Source organism: Electrophorus electricus, chromosome 8 (genome assembly GCF_013358815.1).
Source record: "Electrophorus electricus isolate fEleEle1 chromosome 8, fEleEle1.pri, whole genome shotgun sequence".
Classification (NCBI taxonomy): Eukaryota; Metazoa; Chordata; class Actinopteri; order Gymnotiformes; family Gymnotidae; genus Electrophorus; species Electrophorus electricus.
In genome coordinates, this window is record NC_049542.1 from 25,951,112 (window position 1) to 25,975,872 (window position 24,761).

Below are 24,761 nucleotides of genomic sequence, written 5' to 3' on the forward strand. Positions count from 1 at the left end.
CCTGCTTCTTGCTGCAATCCACGATCAGCTCCTTTGTCTTACTGACGTTTAGGAGGAGATTATTTTCCTGGCACCAGTTTTCCAGGTGTTTAATCTCCTCCAGGTAGGCCCTCTCATCGTTGTCCGAGATCAGGCCCATGACAGCACTGTCGTCAGCAAACTTGACAATGATGTTAGAGCTGGAAGTGGCTGTGCAGTCGTAGGTGTACAGTGAGTAGAGCAGGGGGCTTAGGACACAACCCTGAGGAGCTCCAGTGCTGAGGGTGAGGGTGGATGAGGCGCAGTTGCCCACCCGTACTGATTATGGTCTGTCTGTTAGGAAGTTGGTGATCCACTCGCACAGGGATGTATGCAGTCCTAGATCCTGCAACTTAGTAGTGATTAGGGAGGGGATGATGGTGTTAAATGCTGAACTGTAGTCTACAAACAGCATTTTAACATAATTACCCCTCCCTTTGTCCAGGTGGGTCAGTGTGGTGTGGAGCAGAGGGACAATTGCATCATCAGTGGAGCGGTTGTGGCGGTATGCAAACTGCAGTGGGTCCATGGAGGCTGGCAGTGAAGATGTGACGAAATCTCTGACTAGCTTTTCAAAGCACTTCATCACGACTGATGTGAGGGCAACAGGGCAGTAGTCATTGAGGCTGGAGGGTCGAGGTTTCTTCAGGACTGGGACAATGGTGGATCGCTTGAAGCGAACATAACTATATATAATCTAATACAATACTCATATAATTATATATAACCTACAATAATGTTCAAAAGAAAAGAGAGTAGGATCCAAAATTTGTGGATCCAATTTGTAAATGGGAGGAGACCATCAGTGTCAGTACAGAATTCAGAAATGCTACTAAGCAGAATTTTGAGCTCAGTGAGCAAAATTTTAATTTTGTTAAGATAAATCTTGAAAAGGTTCACTCACAATTTGAAATTATACAAGCAGTTAATAGTAAAGGACATAAAGCCATGGTGAACCTGGTACAAATGTATTATCTACATATGAATGAAGCCTAGTACAGATGTACCATCTACATAACAATGAAAGCACAGACTACCAGAAGAGGAATGTAGTATATAATGATGTCAGTTGAGGATTATCTTGACCTGTAGATACATAGTGAAGTCAGTACATTACAGTACATGAATACAGTACATTAATGAAACAATACTGCAAATAGGTTTTATACAGGTGTACAGGCATATAAGATAGGTGTACCTATTAAAGTAGATGACTTTAGGTGCAAGATAGGTGCTCCAAAAAAGTGGCTGGTGAGCCTACACAAAGGATAAAAAAAAACAGGTTAAAAGCCCTGTAAAAGTCCATCTTTTACAATGCAGTGGTTTATACCTCAGAGACTGAGAAAGAATAAAACCCCATCAACGTGATTTCACAAGCAGTAAGTGTAGTGAGTTTTGGTAGTCTGTATTCTTCATTTTTCATACAATAGGTTAAATATGGTGACTTCACTCACAAATGACAGTGTGTGAGTTTCCTCTTTTGGATGGATACCTTACACCAAATGAACTTCAAAAGATACTTAGGTTAGTCTGATGAAACATTCAGCACACAACGACATCATAAACGTGGGTTCTTAATGGAGTTAAATGGTGAATGTTGAAATAAGCTGTACTTCAGTTTGAGTAGCCACAACACTAAAGTGACAATTTGAAATTAATTTAAAAACAAACAAACCGCAACTAAATATTATTAAAATGTAATAATTAATACATAATAAAACCAACAGAGAATTTGATCCAATATCAGACTTTTTACATAGCAGTTTATAAAGGTAACTGTTGTTACTTAATTAAATTATGCAATAACCTTCCAATTGTACAAAACGTTTGCCTTACAGTTACTTTAAATGAAAACATTATCCTTATAGTTTTATGGTATTTTTTAAATGGTATTTTATGGTAGTGCCTTGCTCAGGGGCCCAACTTGGCAGTGGTGGGGCTTGAACCCGAAACCATCCACTGAGCTACCACTGCCCTCTGGAATGTTTCCATCAACATAGTAATATCTATACAAAATGAAAAAGCAAAAACATTTTAAAAACTAAGCTTGTAATTTATATAGATATTATATGTCTATATCTGAATGGAAATGTCTTGGTGTAAAATGCTTCTCTGGGCTTCGCTCTGGCGCTATGAGGCTAACGCATCTTATTTTCTGACCAACTTATTAGCATCATGCCAACTGCAGACTACATAAGCAAAATTCAACAAGACTTGCAAGCTCTTAATGGGATGATGAGCATGTTTCCAACCTGCTTGACTACAAAACTAGATTTAACACACCAACCAATCTGATCAGACAAGCTGTAATATTTACAGCTATATCGTAGTTTAGTTTATTGCCTTTTTTGTACTCTTTGCAACAGACTTGTTTGTTTGCTGCTGTCAGTCTTTTGCAGCTGTGGATGTTTGTGTGTATATGGTGTGGGGGTGGTAGTGGTGTAACTGAGGGTATAGCTCTGGGGAAGAAGCTTTTTCTCTGATTATTATTGTGTCCTGATCTTTTGCCTGATGAGTGGTGGACAAACAGTCTGTGGCCTGGATGGATTGAGTCCTTGATAATGTTGCTCTTATGTAGGCAGCTAGCATGAACTATGCCTGGATTTGGGAACTTGGTTTTCCACACTTCTCTGTGCAGTCTTAACTATACAGATCAGATCTCTCCAGTTTTCTGCACTGCAGTTGGTGTATTACATTGTAATGCAGTAGCGGAGATGCTCTCTGTTATGCTCCTGTAGAAATTCACTTAGAGCTAAGAAAGATGTCTTGCTTTTTAAAGCTTCTTCAAGAAGAAAACTTTTACTTTTGTAAATTATTTGCAATACTGAACAACATGTAGCCCACTCCGCTACACAATTATAGAGTGTATTCTTGGGTAAAACAACACCAAATAACTGTATTCCATACGGTACTGTTTGTTTACTTCCTGGTTTTGGTTTCCTTGTGTTTCCTTGTTTTGGTTTGTTTTGGTTCTCCCCCCTAGTTCGTTCAAATATTAACAAGTTATTGTATTCACCTGTGTTTTGTTGGTCCTCATTAGTTTCTGTATTTACACACAGATGTCCTCCCCCTGTTTATAATCTACATTTTATGTGTGTGTGTGTGTGTGTGTGTGTGTGTGTGTGTGTGTGTGTGTGTGTGTGTGTGTGTGTGTGTGTGTACTTGTTTCTAGTTGGACAGCTTGCACATCCTACTTTTTTTTTTTTTTACAGAATGTGTGCCAGAATTGTTTCTTCTGGCTGCTGTGACTAATGAAATCAGAAGCTTTAAATGCCACCAAAACACTGGATGGGGAAGCGTTGTTTAACTCTCAAGCTATATAAGGGTGTAAAATCCCCAGATACTATTTTTACTACAAAACTGCAATTATTGACTAAACATCATTAATGGTCACTAGAAAGCAGTATGCATTATACTGTTTCTGCCCATTACTACAGTTAACTAAAAGGAGAGAGGAACTTGTATACACAGGGGAATAATTGGCTAACAAGGAACAGCTGAGATAAAGGGATGACGCGCAGGGAAAGGGGACTCAGAACTACGGCGAGGCTGACCTCTAGTGGCCAAAGGTAATATTGCCTGGAGTCAGTGTGACAGTAATGGGAGAAAATGACTAAACATTCTGAATAAGATTGAGTAAATATTCATAAAATAAACAAACTCTTTTTTTTTTCTTCAAATGATCTTGTATGTCCTTATATCTGCCATTTTAAAAGTTTATATAATATATAATCTTCAGTTCTAAGGCACATGTAATATCCTGGCTAATTGTATGTTTAGTAGATTAGTTAATTTTTTGTTCTCATTAGGATGTCCAGACGTAAAGAGACCATTTGAATGGGAAAGCATAGTTTAAATAAAAGGTGTGTGGGAGGGATAAGTAACATTAGCCTTGTGATAGTTCAAGGCCCAATTCAACAGTTTCAAAAGCACCGCCCATAACACAGAATACCACAAAGTGAAGTAATTTTTCCAGCAAAGGCTTCAAGTTCACAGCCCTGTAAGCTGTCCTTAATTGAAAATATACAATCTAATGATGTCAACACACACTAAGTGATTCTCAATGGTAACTTGGTCACAGGATTTTAATGTAAATGTAAGATGACCCTACAGAGCTGTTATGGAGAACAGCAGCTCCCCCTCCTCATCTCCCTTCACTGCACCTTCACCTGTGAATTACCCACAACACCCATTTTGGATGACCAGGTTATAGGAAACAGAACCCTTGGCTCCAGCAAGTTTAGGACTCCACCACCATTATCAGCTTTTAATCTTTACCAAAGAAAGGTTTACGACTCCTGCAAGGTCACATGGCTCAACCTTTATGGCTATCTGACCTGGCCTGGTGAACTCAAAAGCCATAAAACACCTCCCTTGGAATTTAAGAATAAGACACATCCTAGAGTGTTCAGATTGGCAATGCTTATTAAAACTCCATATTCCCAAATGGCTACTGGATTCTAACCTTCCCTAAAGCATTTGATGTTATCAAATCTTTCTATTTTTCTATAACAAACCTAAAATAACATATATGACTGTTTTGAACTATGGACCTACAGTGCCCTCCAATGACTGCAACAAGAGTCTCAACTTGGATAAAGAAACTGTGCATTAACACATTATGATAGTTTTATGATGCATTACAATTCAGAACGTTTTTACACAGGGTGACAAATCCTGGGTAGGATAAAACTAGACATTGTTTCTGTTGAATCGGTATGTAGCTTCCTTTTAATGCCTTCTATATGTATCTTACTATGTCATGTACTTATGAAAATGTTCACACTATCTATGTCTCTCCACTATCATTGCAGAATATGTGTAGGTACATTTAGGAACTATTAGATTGCCTCTTTGGGTAAAGCAGGTTAAGGAAGACTGTTTAAGATAGGGATGTCTCTAGCAAAATTAGTACAACTAGAATGTTTACCTAATGAAATCGTTTCCTACCTTTAAGTAGCATGTTCATTTATTAAAAGTGTATAACTATTTTCCTTATATATTGTTGTGTTTCATACCTTGAGTATTACATTACATTTTTTTTATTCAGAAACACTGAAGTTTCAATGCTCAGGCAAAATTAGTGTTACAGAATTTATTCACTCAGTTTGTCCTGGAAACTGACCTCCCTGTCAGGGGATATGCCCACTCACTCACACACTCCATACCACACACACACACACACACACACACACACACACACACACACACACACACACACACACACACACACACACACACACACACACACTCACACACACAGCTTTATATATTAACTTATTACAAGATTTATTCCTATTCTTTATTATATTTGTTGTTGTTATTTCCGAGTTTGAGCTTCTAGAACGAATAGATATTCATAATCAGTAAGCGTGGTTAGTTGAATCTGAAAATACACATCCACACACACATACGCACACACACACACACACACTGAATAGTTTAATATATCTAGAAGTGAGAAAGAAAAAGAATCAAGAAACTTTCTTGGACTTTCAAAGAAAGTGTTAAGATTATGAAAGTACAGATATTTTTAAGTCAAACCTCTCCTGAGAAGAACTAAGTACTTATAAGCGCCTGTTATTTTGTATGTCTGTAGTCTCTCCGATTTACGTTAGTTTAGTCTATATTTATTTAATTTGCTCTTCACTACAGCATCACTTTTAAATTATTTTTCTTTCTTTTGTCGTTTGATGCAGTCGATAGATTTAAGGTTAGTACTTTTCGGCCAGCAGCGTTTAATATTAATTCTATAACTTAATATTAAGTAATATTAAGTAAGTGTTGGCAGCTCTCAAAGACTGCCTGCCGACATCTCTAAAGACTTGTGTAGCCCAAAAGCATATCGATTCAGCAACGGACCCGCTCAGGCGCAGTGCCCTTCAGATATCGCTGGGTTACTGTTGGTGCCCGGGAAGCTTTGGGAATTACGCTCGGTTCATCTTTATACATCACCGCGTATTTCATCCGGAAACGAATGGACAGCCATCTGAACTGGGAAAATCATCCAAATAAGTAATTCGGCCTCCATTCATGTTCCCGCTCTGATGTCAATCTTTATCTGCCGTTCCATTAATCCCACTATAGAATTTATTTCCGTTTACTTTAAACATGCATAGATTTGCATTATTCCCACCAGTATTCTCAGTATATAATTCGATTTAGTCCCTTCCTAGTGTAGGTAATGGATACAACACCAATTTCCCGTTAGGAATATCCTGATTAAGGTTCTCCCTTTTAAGGCATTTTCCTTGGTTCATTTATTTTCTTGCAATAATTTGTTATTGTGTTAGCGTGCAGATTAAGATATTTGTGGAGTTTTTGGTATTATTTTCTCTCATTTTGTTCCGTATACTTGAGGCTAGTTCGCTTGTTCTATATTTTCTATGATTTATAACGTTTATATCCTCCTGACATTAATCAATAAACTTTGCATTTATTCATTAAATGGGTAATCCTGGAAAATATAGTTTAAGCAAAGGTATTGTCACGGGCGAAGAACCTGCAGACAGAAAGGAAGAGAAGCAAACGCGAAATCTATCTGAAGCGTTTAATGAAAGGAACGAAACCGAAACCAAAGACAAACGTGCACTAACTAGAAACAAAAGCCAACGTAACAACAATATAATGAAAATCAAGCTGTCTTAAATAAGCCTAAACATAATAACAATAACTCCCAGGTGGTCTGGTTACTGATGTCTAACGCACAACACCTGTGGGGGGCGTGGACGTGAGAATGTGCAGTATTAATTAACAATAATTAATTAATAATAATTGCCCTATGTTTACGGTGGTGCCCCTTTTTTCAATAATTCATTTAAAAAAATGTAAACAAATACCGATACACAGCTAATGGTCAATATAGACAAATATAATTAGTTATAAATATGGAGGGAGGCATATTTTGAAAGTCCTTTTGAACTTTTAGCATCTTTTTTACAAGATGTGGACATGTGAATGATTGTGGTAGGTTTACAGAGGAAGCTTTCACTTTGAGGTGCTGTGGTTATTTATTAACGTCTACATGCCATTTCGGGAAGAAATGGTAAAATGTTAACATGTTGTAAAACTAGGCATTCAAAGGTTAAGTACTGTTAAACAATGTAAACAAATACTATTTTTTTTTATTTGTTATTTTTCAAGTGTATTTAGAACAGAAACTGGCACTGTTCACAAATAATTTCTTGATTGTGCGTGAATGACCAGAACATTTTGCATGCCAAAAACATTACAGCAATGAACCACATTCTAGGTGAATTAAAAAAGAAGTCTTTGCTCATAGAAAGCATAAACTGACCTTAAGAAAAATTAATAGGAATATAGAGGAAAATAATTACTCTAAAAAAAAAAAAAAGTATATTGTTCTTAAATAATTTTACTGAAAAAAAATGCAGGTTTAGATTACAAAATGAACGTGTACTATGTTTCACAATTACAATCTGGTAAAAGACACATGGAACTATGGTATTGATTCTTTTTTATTTCACTCACATATTATTTTACTCATGTACTACACTTTACATGTTTTCATAATTAATCTGTGTTAAGTATTATGTAAGTCCATGCTCTGGCTGGGTGTGTGTGAGAAGGCTTCTGTTCCAGTCTTTGCAATGGGGAGTACCCTGATATACCAGAGGCCTGACCTTCACCGCAGTGGAACAGATATAATGCATGGACTGCTCCTCTGTATCACAGTACACCTACACTTTTTACCGCAGTACCTAAAATGAGTGGATGGTTCCTACACTCAGTAGGGGCAACCAGTGTGTCAGTGACAGAAAAGTTCTCAACTCCTATAAATTGTGTTGCTGATAATGGATATAAATTCAGTTTGAAGAACTATTACAGGCAGGAGTGATAGTTCCCTGTGAAAACTCCCCAGTCAGAACACAGATTTTCCCAGTGAAAAAGATTAGAGACCAGGGTGAACCAGATAAATGGAGGTTTGTACAAGATCCTAGGGCAGTTAATGAGGCAGTGATAGCTAGAGCCCCAAATGTCCCAAACCCATACTCAATTCTCTCACAGACTCCATAGGACTGCAAATGATTTTCAGTAGTAGACTTAGCTAACACCTTTTTAAGCATCCCAGTCCACCCGGACAGCCAATATTGGTTTGCATTCAAGTTCAAGGGAAAACCGTACACCTTCATATGGTTATGCCAGGAGTATGTGAACCCCCAACAATTTATAATGGGGCATTGCAGAATAGTTTGGAAATATTGCAACTGTTCTCGGGCTCTGTACTTCTCCACTATGTCGATGACTGTATCCTGGGAGCTCCCACTAAAGAGAAATGTAAGCATGACACTAGCCGGTCACAAGGCTAGTAGAAAGAAACGACATTTTGTGCAACAGGAAGTAAAATTTCTTGGGCACTTAGAATCAGAACAGGGAAAAAGATTAGATGCAGATAGAATTGAAGCAATCCCCAAAATACCAAAACCCATTACCAAGAATCAGCTAATGACTTTCCTAGGAATCTGTTCTTACTGCACAGCATTCATCCCTGATTATGCAGTCCTCAAGGCACCCCTGAGTGCAATAGCACATGGGAAGGGTCTACAGGTCCATTGCATGCTTAGACACCAGAAACAGAAAATGCATTTGGAAATTTAAAGAGACCTCTCCAAAGTACGCCAACATTGGGCATTCCAGATCCTCAAAAAGCCATTCACACAAACAGTTGATGAAAACAACGGCTGAATGACCTCTGTGTTAATACAAGACCATGGTAGCAAGCTGAGATCTGTGGTTTATTTCTCAACTAAACTCAATCCTGTGGCTCAGAGACTTCCAATTTGCCTTAGAGCAGTAGCAACAGCAGAAAAAGCTGAAAAGCATCACGTGACATTCTACATAGACAGTAAATATGCTTTTAGGGTAGTTCATGATTTCAGCACATTGTGGAAACACAGAGGGTTTTTAACTTTATCAGGCAAACCCATTATGCACCATAACCTGATTGCAGCCCTCCTTGATGCAATTCTACTCCTGTCAAAAGTGGCAGTTTGTAAATGTGACACTCATGCCTTGAGCAGCAACCCAATCTCTCTAGGGAATGAACGAGCAGACACTACAGATAAAGTTGCAGCACAGAAGACTGTTACGTCTTACATCCTATGTGAACCAATGCACTACTTCCTACTAACACTTTTACCCCAACAGCCGACTGTACGGAGCTCCAGAGCCTAGCACTACAAGAGGAGAAATCCATCTGGAAAAAAGCTGATGCACACATAAAGGAAGGGGTATAGTATGGGAAACCCTGTCTTCCAAAAAGGATGTTTCCATGATATGCTAAGTTGACCCATAGTAGGAACTATGTGTCAAAAAGAGGGATGCACAGTAGCATAGCACAGCAGTGATTCGCAAAGGGGATTTACTACATTCTTTCAGAAATATTGTGATAACTGCATGATTTGTGCCACAAACAATGTACCTGCAACACCTGCAGATGGATTTCATTGAATTAAATCCTAGCTGTGGGAAGAGGTATTGTCTGGCCTTCGTAATGTCCTCTAAATATGTTGAGGCATTTCCAACAAAGTAGGATATCAACAAAGTAGCAAAAGCACTCCTAATGGAAATAATTCCTATGTGGGGTATCCCAGAATGAATTGGCAGTGATATCAGCACCCCCTTGGTTAGTAAGGTCTTGGGAGAGGTAAGAAAATACTTGGGGTTTGATCTAAAACAGCACTGTGCCTACCAACTAGCTAGTGGCGGAGCAGTTGAGAGGGAAAATGGCACACTCGAAAACAAACTGGCCAAATGCTGTGCTGAGACAGGACTCTCATGAGTAAAGGCACTCCCAATAGTGCTCTTACACATGAGGACTAGAGTTAAGGGAAGAGCAGGACTAAGCCCATACGAGATCCTTTTTGGGAGACCTCTAAACACAGGGATAGGGCCCTACAAGTTCACTGGTCTGTGAAAGATGCCCCACTGGAACTTACCATCACCCCCCTGCTGCATGACCTGAAACCAGGTGATTGAGTAGTGCTGAGAGATTTCAGATGAAAGCCCTGGATGGTGGTGAGGACCATTTCAGGTGAGGACCATTGGCAACCTCACAATACATCAGCAGTAGTGAATTTGCCAAAAGATCCACTTGGATACATGTCAGACACTGCAAGAAGGAACCAGAAACAGCAGATTACTGAGTGGGGACAGTAGGTCAGGGGACAGTGTCATCCAGAGCAGGAAAATCATAGAAACATATCTCCTACACATGCCAGGGAGCAAGGCCATAAGGGTAAATCATGAGGGCGCCACAGGGAACCTGCATAGTTCTCACATAACTGTATATATGATAAGGCTTAACCAAGAAGGAAAGCTGGTAGTGCTAGGATCAAATTTTAGGTGCATACTAGAAAATGCCCACATTCCCCGCTTGCCATGACCAGTATTCCAATTCAAGTAGACTAGAATGGGGAACAGATGTCTGAGTGCAGGCTGACTCTAAATCACCAAAGGACATTAGATTGGCTAGAAAAGAGAACACCCTGGTGGCTTAGAGCCAGGAAAGTGGTATTTGATTAGAGTCTACAAAGTAGTAAAACTAGACCATAGGGGAGTCCATCACACATCTGACCTCTCGAGAGGTAACACTTAAAACAGCAAAAGTAGAATACATCCTAGGACAAAATCCAGGACACCCAGTTAGACAAATATTACCTATTGAAGCAGTTGATAATGGTAGGCTGAGGAATGACTACCGAGCAGTGAGAGACAACTCCAATGACTGGAGGACATATGAGGACTTCACCTGTATGAGGGGAGCCATACAGGAGTCTTGGGTGCCTAGGTACTGTCCTATTATGAAACATGGAGACGATCTACATCCAAACCATGTAGACTATCCACCGGTGTTCCACAGGGCTCAGTATTAGGCTTGCTTCTCTTCTCATTGTATGCTCAATCTCTTGGTGATGTAATATCTTCTCATGGTTTCTCCTACTACTGCTATGCTGATGACACTCAGTTATGTCTTTCTTTACCACCCTCTGACACATTGGTATCCAGACTTATCTCAGCATGCTTGACTAATATTGCACCATGGATGACAGCCCATCACTTGAAGCTCAGCCCAAGTAAAACCAAGCTTCTGTACATCCCAGGTACTCCCAACCCTTACCATGACCTCAGTTTCCTTCAAGAACTCCCTGATATCACCATCTGATGCTGCCCGTAGCCTGGGCATAACTTTGGACAAACAGTTGTTGTTTTCAACTGATGTCTCAAATCTTACCCAGTTTTGCAGATTTCTCCTTTGTAACATATGAAGGCTTCGGGCCTTTCTCTCACAGGAAGCTGCCCAGGTGCTTGTGCAGTCTTTTGTAATCTCAAAGCTAGACTACTGCAACTCGCTACTTGCTGGTCTTCCTCTAAGAGTCATTAGACCTCTACAACTTGTCCAGAATGCAGCAGCACGACTAGTCTTCAAACTTCGGAAGTTCACACGTCACTTCACTGCTGCGCTCCCTTCATTGGCTTCCAGTAGCTGCACACATCAGATTTAAACCCTTGATGTTTGCCTACAAAGCCAAAAATGGACAAGCCCCTCCATACATGATATCAATGGTCAAAGCCAAATCCACACCTTGAGTACTTCAAACCTTATTGTATTTATACAGTATTCTAGATCATTGGTATATTGGACACTAACCTGCTGTACTGGCTAGAATGTATTCTATGAGTAAATGACAAGGCACTTTTTAAGTCGCTCTGGATAAGAGTGTCGGCTAAATGCCGTAAATGTAATTACTGCTGTAGACTACCATAAAGAATAGGGACCAGGTGACCTCAGACATTGGTGAGGAGGGACAAGTGCAGATTGGGCGTGCTTGCATTCCAAACACCAAGAATCTATCAAGAACAACAAGAGGCTTCCTAAATTAGAGACAAGGGAAAAGTATATCGTAATAGTTAATGCGTTAAAAACACTGATCACCATGAGTATCCTGTTCATAATGGTATTTCCAGCCCACAGTGCAAGGACATAGCCATTAGGAGCAGACCAGAGCAGATGAGAGCAAAGCTTCAGTATCCTAAAAGTGTCGTGGGACAAGGAGTGTCAATAAGGCCCTTGTAACCCCATACACTTAAACTTTAAGAATCCTATGAAGAGTGATGAGGGACTGGTCGCAGCATGGGTAGCACACTGAAGTTTAATTGATTCAAGCAAATACATATCTATTTAATGATAAGGGAATGCTAATGCTAATGCTAATGTTCTGCATGCTTAGCATATTGCACATACAATGGAGCCTTTCCACCCCAAAAACCTTTTAACTAAACTAACGATGACTTAGTTGTCACGATACAGCCCCCTCTTCCTAGATGTCTCCCTGCATACATGCATGTGTGTGTGTGTGTGGGTGCGTGCATGCGTATGTGTGTGTCTGTGTGTGTGTGTGTGCGTGTGCGTGTGTGTGTGTGTGTGTGTGTGTGTGTGTGTGTGTGTGTGTGTGTGTGTGTGCGTGTGTGTGTGTGTGCATGTGTGTGTGTGTGTGTGCGTGTGTGTGTGTGTGTGCGCGTGTGTGTGTGTTCATTTGTGTGGCCACTCCCCTCCATGTGTCACACCTGTTTCTAGTTATGTTCCTTGTTTACGTATATATATATATATAAAATCCCATTGTTCTGTTGTCTGTTGTTGGTGTTTGACAATACATCAGCCAATGTGCTATGTTGTCTTGGTGTTTGAATAAATGTGTCCTGTTTTACATGACTTGTCACCGCATCCTACTTAGCCTCAACATTACATTAATCCAAACTTCATAAGAAGAGACTAAGTAAATCAGAAACGGTTTAGTGTACTGTACTGTTTAATATATTATAATACTGGAATGATATTTTGTTTGTGTTGTCTTTGTTAGAAACTGGTTCAAAGTGACCAGTCCTTCAGGTTCGATCTCCTCTAAGTTACCCTCTGCCCTCCGTCCTCTGTAGCCGGATCAATCCGGGGAAGTCAAGAGACACTGACACCAATGTAGCGAATCAAGAGAGTTCCACTTTACTGAGGAAAGCACAGAGTATATATGTGTCCTATATCCACTATCTAAATCTACAGGATGACAGGGAAAAGTGAGGCATGTTCTAAGGGTCTACGTAGAAAGGAAAGAGAAAAGCTAGTAAAGATTAGATGTTCTCTGCAACGAGCCACTAGCTGTTCCCATGCCCACCATGAGCCACTTCTGTGCTTAGAGAGAGAGAGACAGAGAGAGAGAGAAAGAGAAAGGGAGGGGTAAAGGAGACAAGAAGAGGGAGTGGATGACCTCAGGTCACCAGCTCGCAGTCAAGCTGCCAAGTCATAGCTGATAAGCAGGGACCTTGTGTTGGGTACCTGAAGACAGAAAGGCTCCACTATCTAACAGTCTTAAAATGAAAAAGCTGCTTCATAACTCGTCATAGTTTGAATGTGGCACGAGCAATGTGATCTGAGTTTTTTTTAAAAACTGCTGTTCAAACCTGCTCTCCTTTCCTCCATAGTGGTCCTTGAAGAAAAGCTTTTTTGAATTATTACTGAAACTGCACTGGATCCATTGCAGTCAGATGTGCATGCATGATATTTTGGGCCATGAAAATTAATCTCTCCTACTTGTCTTGGTTCTTATATCTACCAAATAGAGAATAATTATGTAATTATGTAATGCTTATGTACTTAGTCTATTTTGTGTTTTGACTTTGCATTAATAAAAGTCTGTTTGTCAATAACAATTCACTTGTCTGTCTTTGTGAATGCTTTAATTAAACCATAGCAAACTTGCAGATAAGCAGAAATAGAAGCTAGCAATGGTTATAAACATTACAGTTACTACAATATGAAAGGAGAAATGGAAAATCAAGGTATTTCATAACTCAAAATAGTTTCACCTGTGGCACCTACAATCTGAATTGAGTTGTTTAACAAAACTTCTGCAGAAACTTTTTCTCCTTTCCTCCAAAATTGCTCTAGAAATAAAGCTTTTTTGAATGATTACTGGCTGTCTCAAGCTTCCACATATTTTTAGCCAGAATGCCATTTCTGGAGTTGAATATTTCAGCCAGAGAGGAGGCCATTGGAGAAGGACTGTAATCTGCACACTTTGGACCCTGTAGACTAGGAGCACATTCTACAGTATAGGAAAAAAAGAAGGTGCCATACTTAAACATACAAACCTCACTCCATTTTCCACTTTTAAGATCAAAACCACATGTACCTAGATGGTCACTATTCCAGTAGGTGTCTTCATCATACACATTAAAGGTAAGCTTATTTTTCAGAGATATCGTGATGGAACCAAACTTAAATGATTCACTCCAGCGAGGATTGTCATTTTCATTAATCACTGCAGTGCGCCTAATTAGATCACCATATATGACTTCCACTCTGGCATCTGTTCTGGAGAAGATATCTCCATATAAATCTTTAGCATAAAGTTTAAAGACCTTCAGTGTGGCAAGACCTCTTTTAGTAGGACAGCAGTTGGACAGTATATTTGTACTTCTTTGACAAACACAGACACAGCGGTCTCTGGCACTGTTATTCTTCCCTATTTTACAAGACTCAGAGCAAACTTGCTTTAAGGCATTATTCCTTATATACTTTTCTATGGCTGACTTCAATCCCTTTTTAGCAGGGTTATTATCATTCAGCAGTAAGTGGAGGGGTTTAAGAGTGTATGTCACTACGTCTGGGATGGACTTCAAGGATTCCAGCCACACTTTTCGAGCATTTTGAGATGTAGTGGAAAAAAGGAGGTCTTCATCATTGATGTTCCCTCCTGTAATCTCTGTTTGTCGGTCATCAAACATTGAGCTGAATGTTTCTTTAATATTCAGTTTCTTCTTTAGTTCTTGACAGTGAGAGAATTCTGTTTTCAGTCTTACACCTTGATATGTCCCTGATGCTTCTACATCCAAGCAGTCCTTAGTTGCTGTGTTTGTAAGGCCATCCATTGCTGCTTTACAGGTTTTGATGGCAGTTACTGCCTTTATCTTCCCACCCAGATTGACTCCTGTGGTATAGTGAGTGCCGAATCTGTCAATTATGCTTTGATAGGAGTGTGAATCATATGTGGGGTAAAGAGACTTCACAGCTTGAAGAAACTCCTGATGCAGTGGGGGTGGTGATGCTATTTTGTAGCTGTAAAGTAATTTTTAGTCCATTAATATTTATGGATTGGACGCAGTGAAAATGAATCTCTTATTGAAAAGTTTTTCAACATTTTACATCAAAGAATGCCTCACCTGTAAAAGCTGCATTTGACTTCATGCTTAGTGAAGCTGAACTTGTCTTCTTTTGACTTTGCCATAGCGTTGGTTGCCTCACGGGAATGGGTGCCCCCTAATGATCCACCAGCTGTTAATGGTATGTCCAAACCAACTTTCCAGTTATTTGAGACTGAAGAGGTAGAATCTTTTACAACAGCTTCACTTGACTCATACATTTTGCTGGAAATCTTCTGTGAACACTTTGAAATTGATCTCCAGAATACCACAGCAATGGGCAGCTTCTCCTTTTTTCCGTTTAAGTATCTGTTTTTATGCAATTTGCAGCTGCCGTTTCCTGTGTTCCACGTTTCCATGTCGATGACATAGGAACCTTTACGCTCCATCTTCACAATGTCAAAGCCCTCTCCTCCAAGGTTGTACCCAGGGACAAAGTCAGAATTCTTGCAATCTTCTGGACTCCCCAGTATCAGTTGATCTTCAGCAGTGATCACAGAGATCAGAGAGTAGCACAGCCACCAGCCCACAAGGCAATTACGCATCCACCCCATCATATGAGATAACTGCAAAGTTCAATGTATTTTAAAGTAATTCAAATGACAAATAAGTGGTGAATTAGAAAACTGAACTCTTTATCTGAGATAAGAATAATTTCAGACCAAATGACACTGCTTTTTAAAGACCGTAGCAGAGGGAGGGACTGTCTTCTTCACTCTATTTAAACACCTGTGGTTGACCACTAAAACTAACACTGTGACGTGTGCAAATGTACCTTAGGTGATGCATTGGTGTTCAACTCCTGCCAGTATGATTTAGAAGACCTATTATAAATCAGCATTCTTAATCTTAGTAATTATATAGCAGAAAAAAGTGAAGGTTCAGATTATAGGTACATGACAGTCTCCTAACCTCAACATCACTGAGCCATTTAGAACAGCCAAACTAAAAGACAGGTTTGAAAGGTAAGTTTCAGTTATGGATTTTTAAAAATTTGTGCTGATCCAATTGGGCCATTTCTGAAGTTATGTGACACTTGGCCCCAAATCTACAACCTCCCCCCTCCCCCAAAAAAGTTTTTTGTAAACAGTTACAGATGTGTATACATTTTCCTCCACTCACTCCTGTGTAAAAATATCACATCAACATTGCAGTGACTCTAACACTAGTAAAAAAAAAACCACACCAATAGCGGTGTGATACATTACAATTAGTTCAACGTCTGTAACCTGCGGCTGAGAGATGGCATAGTCAAAGCCTTTCAAAGAAGCAAACTGTCCTGCTGAAAAGTGTATTGAGAAGAAGAAGCAACTGAGAATTATTTCCTGGCTGAGTTTCTACTTTTGTTGTTTTGTGTTAAAATCAAAAGAGGTTCTACGTGCTCTCCTGCCACTCACATCCTTCCTTCCCTTTCTGACATAGAGACGTCCACATGGTGTACCTAATAAGATGGTCAGTTAGTGTAGATACAAAGAAGGTGTTTATTATAAAGTGTCTGCTAAAGTGTCTTAAAGGACAGGACTTGTTTGGTCTGATCAGAATTTTTTTTTTTTTTTACCATCAAAACATGCTGCTACATGTAACAAGTTCAATTTTGCTCAGTAGTTTGGTAAGTTAATAAATGTTTTTTTTATAAATTTAAATAGCAGACATGTGATACAATTAAATAGCAAACATGAGAGCTCTTTGCACTGTGAAAAATGAAACTATACATTAGAATGCTTTATGATTTGTCACCAGACTAAGTGCATACAAAGTTCACACCTTTTTTTTAACACAATCTCTTAACACAATCTAAAGGCAACATTTGTCACAGCCCTGTTTCAATGTATCTCCAGTATGTGCTAAAGAGGTACCTTCACATTTACATGCAAGTAGTAATGTCTAAACCAAATTAAAAAATTAAAATATATTTACAAACTAACTTCACAATAATTAAATAGATATTACATATCTTGAATTCAACTTGAATGGCTTAGGGAAAATGCTTCTCTGGTTTTGCTCTGGAGCTATGAGATTAATGCATCTTATTTTATGACCACCTAATTAGCATTCTGCAAACTCAGTGCAAATCTAAACAAGCAAAATTCAACAAGAATTGTTCAACAACAAAAGACCTATATGGCAAGGTGAGCACATTTCCAACCAGCTGGACAACATTTACAGCATTTAGCTGACGCTTTATACAAAACAACTTAAAATTATGACTGAATACACTTTGAACAATTGAGGGTTAAAGAGCTTGCTTAAGAACCCAATAGTTGCAACTTGGCAGTGGTGGGGCTTGAGCTGGCAGCTTTCTCACTAATAGTCAAACACCTAAAGCACTAGGCCACTGCTGCCCTGCATAAGTGAGACTGCATAAATCAGAAATAGAAGCAAAACCAGCTTTATCATTCCAACTTGACTGATGAGACAAACAGGACTATTTACAGATATAAATGAAGCACAAAAAAGGTAATCAAAGGCAAGCAAAATAGACTTAATTAAAATAAGATGAAATTACCCAGAGGTATTTTAAGATAGAAGCATAAGACTTTATTTGTCATTGTAGGTCCACAATGAAGATTTGTTTGGTAGCTCACAGGGACACCAGCAGCAATAAAATAAAACAGCAACAAAAATAAAAAGGCTGCATATGTATATGTGCAAACAATGAAGTGTAACATATGTGTATAACATGTCTACAGTCTACTTGGACAGTGCAAACAATGAAGTGTGAAGAGGAATTTCACAGTAAGCTGTAGACAGTAGGTATTACACCCACTGAATTAACATTTAACAGTATTAACAGTTCTGGATGTAAAGTGTGGTGGTAAAGTAAAGGTGTGGGCGAGGCAGGCTGGTTTGTTTCTTGTCATCAGACCTCAGCAGATTTGGGTGTGTGATTGTGGTGTGGGGTGCATTGGAGGCTACAGCTCTGGGAAAGAAACTGCTCCTAGGTCTATTAGTGTGTGTCTTGAGGGTCCTACGCAGTTCTCTGTGCAGTTTTAACTAGCTACATCAGATCTCTCCAGTTTTCTGTAGTGCAGCTGGTGTACTACACTGTGATGCAGTAGCAGAGATGCTCTCTGTTGTCCTGCTGTAGAAATTCACTAAGAGCTGAGAAAGATGTTTAAACTTCTTCAAGAAGGAAAGCCTCTGTTGATCCTTTTTCACCAGATGGGATGTGCTAAGTGTCCGTGTCAGATCCTTTGTGATGTGGAGTCCCAGGAATCTGATTTCATTGACCTCTGTCTCTTCATTATTTATGTGGAAGGGGTGAGGTGTTGTTTTCCTGGATCTCCTAAAGCCCACAACAATCTCCTGTGTATTAGTGGTGTTCAGGACCAGGTTATTGTCCAAACATCACCCGACCAGATGTTGAACCTCCTCTCTGCAGTCTCATCATTTCCAGATATCAGTTCCGCTTTTGTGGTGTCATTAGCAAAACTTCACTGTAGTATAAGAGGGGATGGGTGTACAGTCATGCATGAATAGACTGATCAAGGCTGGGCTGAGGACACAACCCTGTGGTGCTCCTGTGCTCAGTGTGAGAGTGGACGAAGGGCAGTTCCCCCACCCTGACGTTCTCTGTTCTGTTAGTGAGGAAGTCCAGAATCCATGAGCAGCTTGTAGTGGTTAATCTGAGGTTGCTGGGGTTATCTACCAGTTTATGGGGGGCTGTTGTGTTGAAAGTGAAGCTACATTTGTAGAATTTATACATTGATATAGGTCTATGTGGGACAATGGGGTATAGATGAAATATTTTATTACTGAAAAGTAAGTTATATGCTAATAGGCTTATGTGTAATGAGGGCCACAACCCTGAGGAAAACCTGGCTTTGTGTCTGGCTGTACTGACTATTGAGATTGTTCTGAGTCTTCTGCCTGATAAAAGAGCCTGAAGAAGGTGGAGTAAGAGTGAGAGATGGGTCAGCTATGGTCAGTTATGGTCAGTTATGGCCAGTTATAGTCAACTATGGTCAGTTATGGTCAGTTATAGTCAACTATGGTCAGTTATGGTCAGTTATGGCCAGTTATGGTCAGCTATGGTCAGTTATGGTCAGTTATAGTCTTACTAGCACTTTTTGTTTCTCTGCTTTTGTAATGTCCTACAGAGTTGGCAGACAAAATCCGACACATCTCTGCAGTAGAGATTATACGCTGGACAGTCCAGAACAGAGAGGCTTGTTGAATTTCTTATGCAGCCTTTGAAATAACATTCTTTGGTTATATCTCTAGGGAAAAGTGGAGGTCACGCTCCATGTGACATCCTCTAAATCTGAACAGCTTTTACATAGCATAAGATATTAACTACACTGCTGCTCTGTGGTGAAATCAAGCAAAGATATCACAGTGTTGGGTGTCTTGCTTGAAACTGTACCAGCTCTATGGAGGAGCAGTCATTAGTTTAAAGACTGAAGAGATGGGGTGAAAGCACACAGACATGAAGGGCCACAGTATGGAGGTTCTAGGAATCTGATGTGAGTATTCCCAGCTTCACTTCCTGTCATCTGTCAGGAAATTTGTGATTGTTACTTCCTTGGATGTTGTGAAATTGTTATTCGTGCCGTTGTGCTTTGAGGTTTTGCTTTATAGGCTACCCGCACGAGTGCACTTTGAAAGGAACCAGTGAGATGTGGAGATGTGACTCATGGCAATGGAAATTGGTGGTGGTAGCTCATTCGTTAAGGTACTTGACTAGTAATCAGAAGGTTTACTAGTTCAAGCTCTATCAAGTCACCACTGTTGGACCCCTAATTTACTAACTTGCTCAAGTTGTATTCAGTGATAGTTGTAAGTTGCTTTGGATAAAAGTGCCAACTAAATGTAAATGGATAACCTTATTGGCAAATGGGAGAATTAACTCTTTAAATATCTATGTTGTTTATGTGTTGTTGAGCCATTGTATTTTGGTCAGTAGTCACCACACGACCACAGTAGACACAATTCTGTAGGGCTCTGAATTTGTACATTGCTGTTTAGTTATAGGCTTTCTTTGAAATAGGGGCTTATTTACCCCCTTTCATCCAAGGTTAGTTGAATGGGGCCTTAGGAGTTTGTACTTCCCTGTCTAGTTTGGTTCTTAGATAGAGCCTTGGACTGTATACCGAATGTAATGTTCTATAGGATCTTTAGATAGGGCCTTAGCAGTGTGTACTGAGTGTAATGTTCCATGGGGTCTTTAGATAGGGCCTTAGCAGTGTGTACTGAGTGTAATGTTCCATGGGGTCTTTAGATAGGGCCTTAGCAGTGTCTACTGAGTGTAATATTCCATAGGGTCTTTAGATAGGGCCTTAGCAGTGTGTACTGAGTGTAATGTTCCATAGGGTCTTTAGATAGGGCCTTAGCAGTGTCTACTGAGTGTAATGTTCCATAGGGTCTTTAGATAGGGCCTTAGCAGTGTGTACTGAGTGTAATGTTTCATAGTGTCTTTAGATAGGGCCTTAGCAGTGTCTACTGAGTGTAATGTTCCATAGGGTCTTTAGATAAGGCCTTAGCAGTGTGTACTGAATGTAATGTTTCATAGTGTCTTTAGATAGGGCCGTAGCAGTGTGTACTGAGTGTAATGTTCCATAGTGTCTTTAGATAGGGCCTTAGTAGTGTGTACTGTGTGTAATGTTCCATAGGGTCTTTAGATAGGGACTTAGCAGTGTGTACTGAGTGTAATGCTTCATAGTGTCTTTAGATAGGGCCGTAGCAGTGTGTACTGAGTGTAATGTTCCATAGGGTCTTTAGATAGGGACTTAGCAGTGTGTACTGAGTGTAATGTTTCATAGTGTCTTTAGATAGGGCCGTAGCAGTGTGTACTGAGTGTAATGTTCCATAGTGTCTTTAGATAGGGCCTTAGTAGTGTGTACTGAGTGTAATGTTCCATAGGGTCTTTACATAGGGACTTAGCAGTGTGTACTGAGTGTAATGTTTCATAGTGTCTTTAGATAGGGCCTTAGCAGTGTGTACTGAGTGTAATGTTCCATGGGGTCTTTAGATAGGGCCTTAGCAGTGTGTACTGAGTGTAATTTTCCATAGGGTCTTTAGATAGGGCCTTAGCAGTGTGTATTGAGTGTAATGTTCCATGGGGTCTTTAGATAGGGCCTTAGCAGTGTGTACTGAGTGTAATGTTCCAAAGTGTCTTTAGATAGGGCCTTAGCAGTGTGTACTGAGTGTAATGTTTCATAGTGTCTTTAGATAGGGCCTTAGCAGTGTGTACTGAGTGTAATGTTCCATGGGGTCTTTAGATAGGGCCTTAGCAGTGTGTACTGAGTGTAATGTTCCATAGTGTCTTTAGATAGGGCCTTAGCAGTGTGTATTGAGTGTAATGTTCCATGGGGTCTTTAGATAGGGCCTTAGCAGTGTGTACTGAGTGTAATGTTCCATAGGGTCTTTAGATAGGGCCTTAGCAGTGTGTACTGAGTGTAATGTTCTATAGGGTCTTTAGATAGGGCCTTAGCAGTGTGTAATGAGTGTAATGTTCCATAGTGTCTTTAGATAGGGCCTTAGCAGTGTGTACTGAGTGTAATGTTCCCTGGGGTCTTTAGATAGGGCCTTAGCAGTGTGTACTGAGTGTATTGTTTCATAGGGTCTTTAGATAGGGCCTTAGCAGTGTGTACTGAGTGTAATGTTCCCTGGGGTCTTTAGATAGGGCCTTAGCAGTATGTACTTGACATTTAGTGGCTTTTTGCATTAGGCCTTGAGTGGTTATTTGTAAAAGTTCTTAAATTGGAGCTTAGAATTCTTACAGATAGCAGAAGTTTAAACCCCAAAAGAGGAGTACCGAGATTTACAGATTTACACTTGTCATGTAAATTGTAAGTATTGTTCTTTTTTTATTTGGAGTTGTATGGGTGCCAAGTATCTTTTGCCTTTTCTATATCCTGTTTTTGTAAAAGGGATTTAGAGTAGACATGTTATATGGGTAGGAGTGTTGTATTTTATTATCTTTTTTAAAGGAAGTTAGTGGTTGAACTGAATTTAGTTATTTTTGTTTGTTCTGTTGGTGTAAGCCCACCCTGAAGAAACACTGCTCTTTGGGTTTGTTTTTTTCTTGTAATTGTTCTTTGTGCATTATACAGATAAAAACACAGTGGAATGTGCATATCTGTGGGGGTTTTTATGTAGAGCCCTACATAAAAAAGAATATCAAGGTCACAAGGATCGTCTGAGATAGAGCCATAACAGTGATTCACTGACACATGGAATCTGGCACAAATTGTTCAGTGAATTTGAACTGCAGAAGACACGGAATCCCTACTATTCATTTTCCTTGAAATTTTAACAGCATGTACAGTGGTGTGAAAAAGTGGTTGGCTCCTTCCTGATACCTTATCTTTTGCATGTTTGTCATACTTAAATGTTTCAGATAATCAAACAAATTTAAATATTAGACAAAGATAACACAAGTAAACAGAAAATTCAGTTTTTTAAATGAAGGTTTTAATTATTAAGAGAAAAAAAGGCAAACCTACATCCCCCCCAGCTGTTAAAACATAACTGTGGTTTATCACATCTTTGGAAAGCTGAGTTCAATTTCTCTAGCCACACCCAAGCCTGATTACTGCTATACCTGTTCTCAATCAAGAAATCACTTAAATAAGACCTGCCTGACAAAGTGAAGTAGACCAAACACCCCTCAAAAGCTAGACATCATGCTGCAATCCAAAGAAGTTCAGGAACAAATGAGATATAAAGTAATTGAGATCTATCAGTCTGGAAAATGTTATAAAGCCATTTCTAAAGCTTTACGACTACAGCAAACCACAGTGAGAGCCATTATCCACAAATGGCGAAAACATGGAACAGTGGTGAACCTTCCCAGGACTGGCTGGCTGACCAAAACTACCCCAAGAGCGCAGCGACGACTCATCCAAGAGGTCACAAAAGACCCCACAACAACATCCAAAGAACTGCAGGCCTCACTTGCCTCAGTTAAAGTCAGTGTTCATGACTCCACCATAAGAGGCTGGGTAACAATGGCCTGCATGGCAGAGTACCAAGACGAAAACCACTGCTGAGCAAAAACAACACAAAGGCTCATCTCAGTTTTGCCAGAAAACATCTTGATGATCCCAAGACCTTTGGGAAAATACTCTGTGGACTGATGAGAGAAAAGGTTAACTTTGTGAAAGGTGTATGTCCCATTACATCTGGCGTAAAAGTAACACAGCATTTCAGAAAAGGAACATCATACCAACAGTAAAATATGGTGGTGGTAGTGTAATGGTCTGGGGCTGTTTTGCTGCTTCAGGACCTGGAAGACTTGCTGTGGTACATGGAAACATGAATTCTGCTGTCTACCAAAAAATCCTGAAGGAGAATGTCCAGCCATTTGTTTGTGACCTCAAGCTGAAGCACACTTGGGTTCTACAGCAGGACAATGATCCAAAACACACCAGCAAGTCTACCTCTAAATGGCTTAAGAAAACCAAAATGAACACTTTGGAGTGGCCTAGTCAAAGTCCTGACCTGAATCCGATTGAGATGCTGTGGCATGACCTTAAAAAGGCAGTTCATGCTCAGAAACCCGCCCATGTGGCTGAATTATAACAATTCTGCAAAAATGAGTGGGCCAAAATTCCTCCACAGTGCTGTAAAAGACTCATTGCCAGTTATTGCAAACACTTGATTGCACTTGTTGCTGCTAAGGGTGACCCAACCAGTTATTAGCTTTAAGGGGTAATCCCTTTTTCACACAGGACCATGTAGGTTTGGATTGTTTTCCCCTTAAAAATAAACCTTCATTTAAAAACTGAATTTTGTGTTTACTTGTGTTATCTTTGTCTAATATTTAAATTTGTTTGATGATCTGAAACATTGAAATGTGGCAAATATGCAAAAAATAAGATATTGGGAAGGGAGCAAACACTTTTTCACACCACTGTATGTATTATTATTGTAACAGCATACATGTATGATTTTTAACAAATACAATTTAGTGAAGTAAAAGTTGCTCAGTTTACTGCAGAACTTAACAAGTTAATAATAGCTTAACTTAATTCTTTACTAATGATACTTTTATAAATTATGTGCAACATTGAACAAGATGTATTTCACTCTATTATAGATAACTAGATATAAGTGAAACTGATAAGTTGACAAGGGGTGTGGTATCAAGATGATGAAGTAAACACAGAGCACATGTAGACACATTGACAGAATGAAAACAATCATGTAAATCACTTGGATGATGGAGTTGTGGAGGGGAACATCTTTTACTTTCAAGCTTGGGTCCTCTACCAAAGGCCTAGAAGCTTGAGGGTCCTGCATAGTATCTTAGCTGTTCCCAGAACTGCATGCTTCTGGACTCATCCTGGGATCTGCTGGAACCATTCTCCCAGTTTGGAGGTTACAGCCCCTAGTGCTCCTGTTACAACAGGAACCACAGTTGCCTTCATGTTCCACATCTTTTCTAGCTTCCAGTATTTCTTTAGCTTTCATGTTCCTTGTTTCTGATTTTGCTGTCACTAATTATGCAGTTATGTAATACTTATGTACTTAGTCTATTTTGTGTTTTGACTTTGCATTAATAAAAGTCTGTTTGTCAATAACAA

General features: G+C 39.6%; 1 protein-coding gene across 1 annotated transcript; it reads right to left on the reverse strand.

The window, feature by feature from the left end:
* Window positions 1–13,740: 13,740 nt before the first annotated feature.
* Window positions 13,741–15,906, reverse strand: LOC113568899 (perforin-1-like). The gene is made up of 2 exons (XM_035529485.1): window positions 15,253–15,906; window positions 13,741–15,148 (listed from the first exon to the last, which is right to left on the reverse strand). The coding sequence occupies exons 1-2, from the start codon at window positions 15,786–15,788 to the stop codon at window positions 13,975–13,977; spliced, it is 1,710 nt and encodes a 569-aa protein (XP_035385378.1). The 5' UTR covers window positions 15,789–15,906; the 3' UTR covers window positions 13,741–13,974.
* Window positions 15,907–24,761: the final 8,855 nt, after the last annotated feature.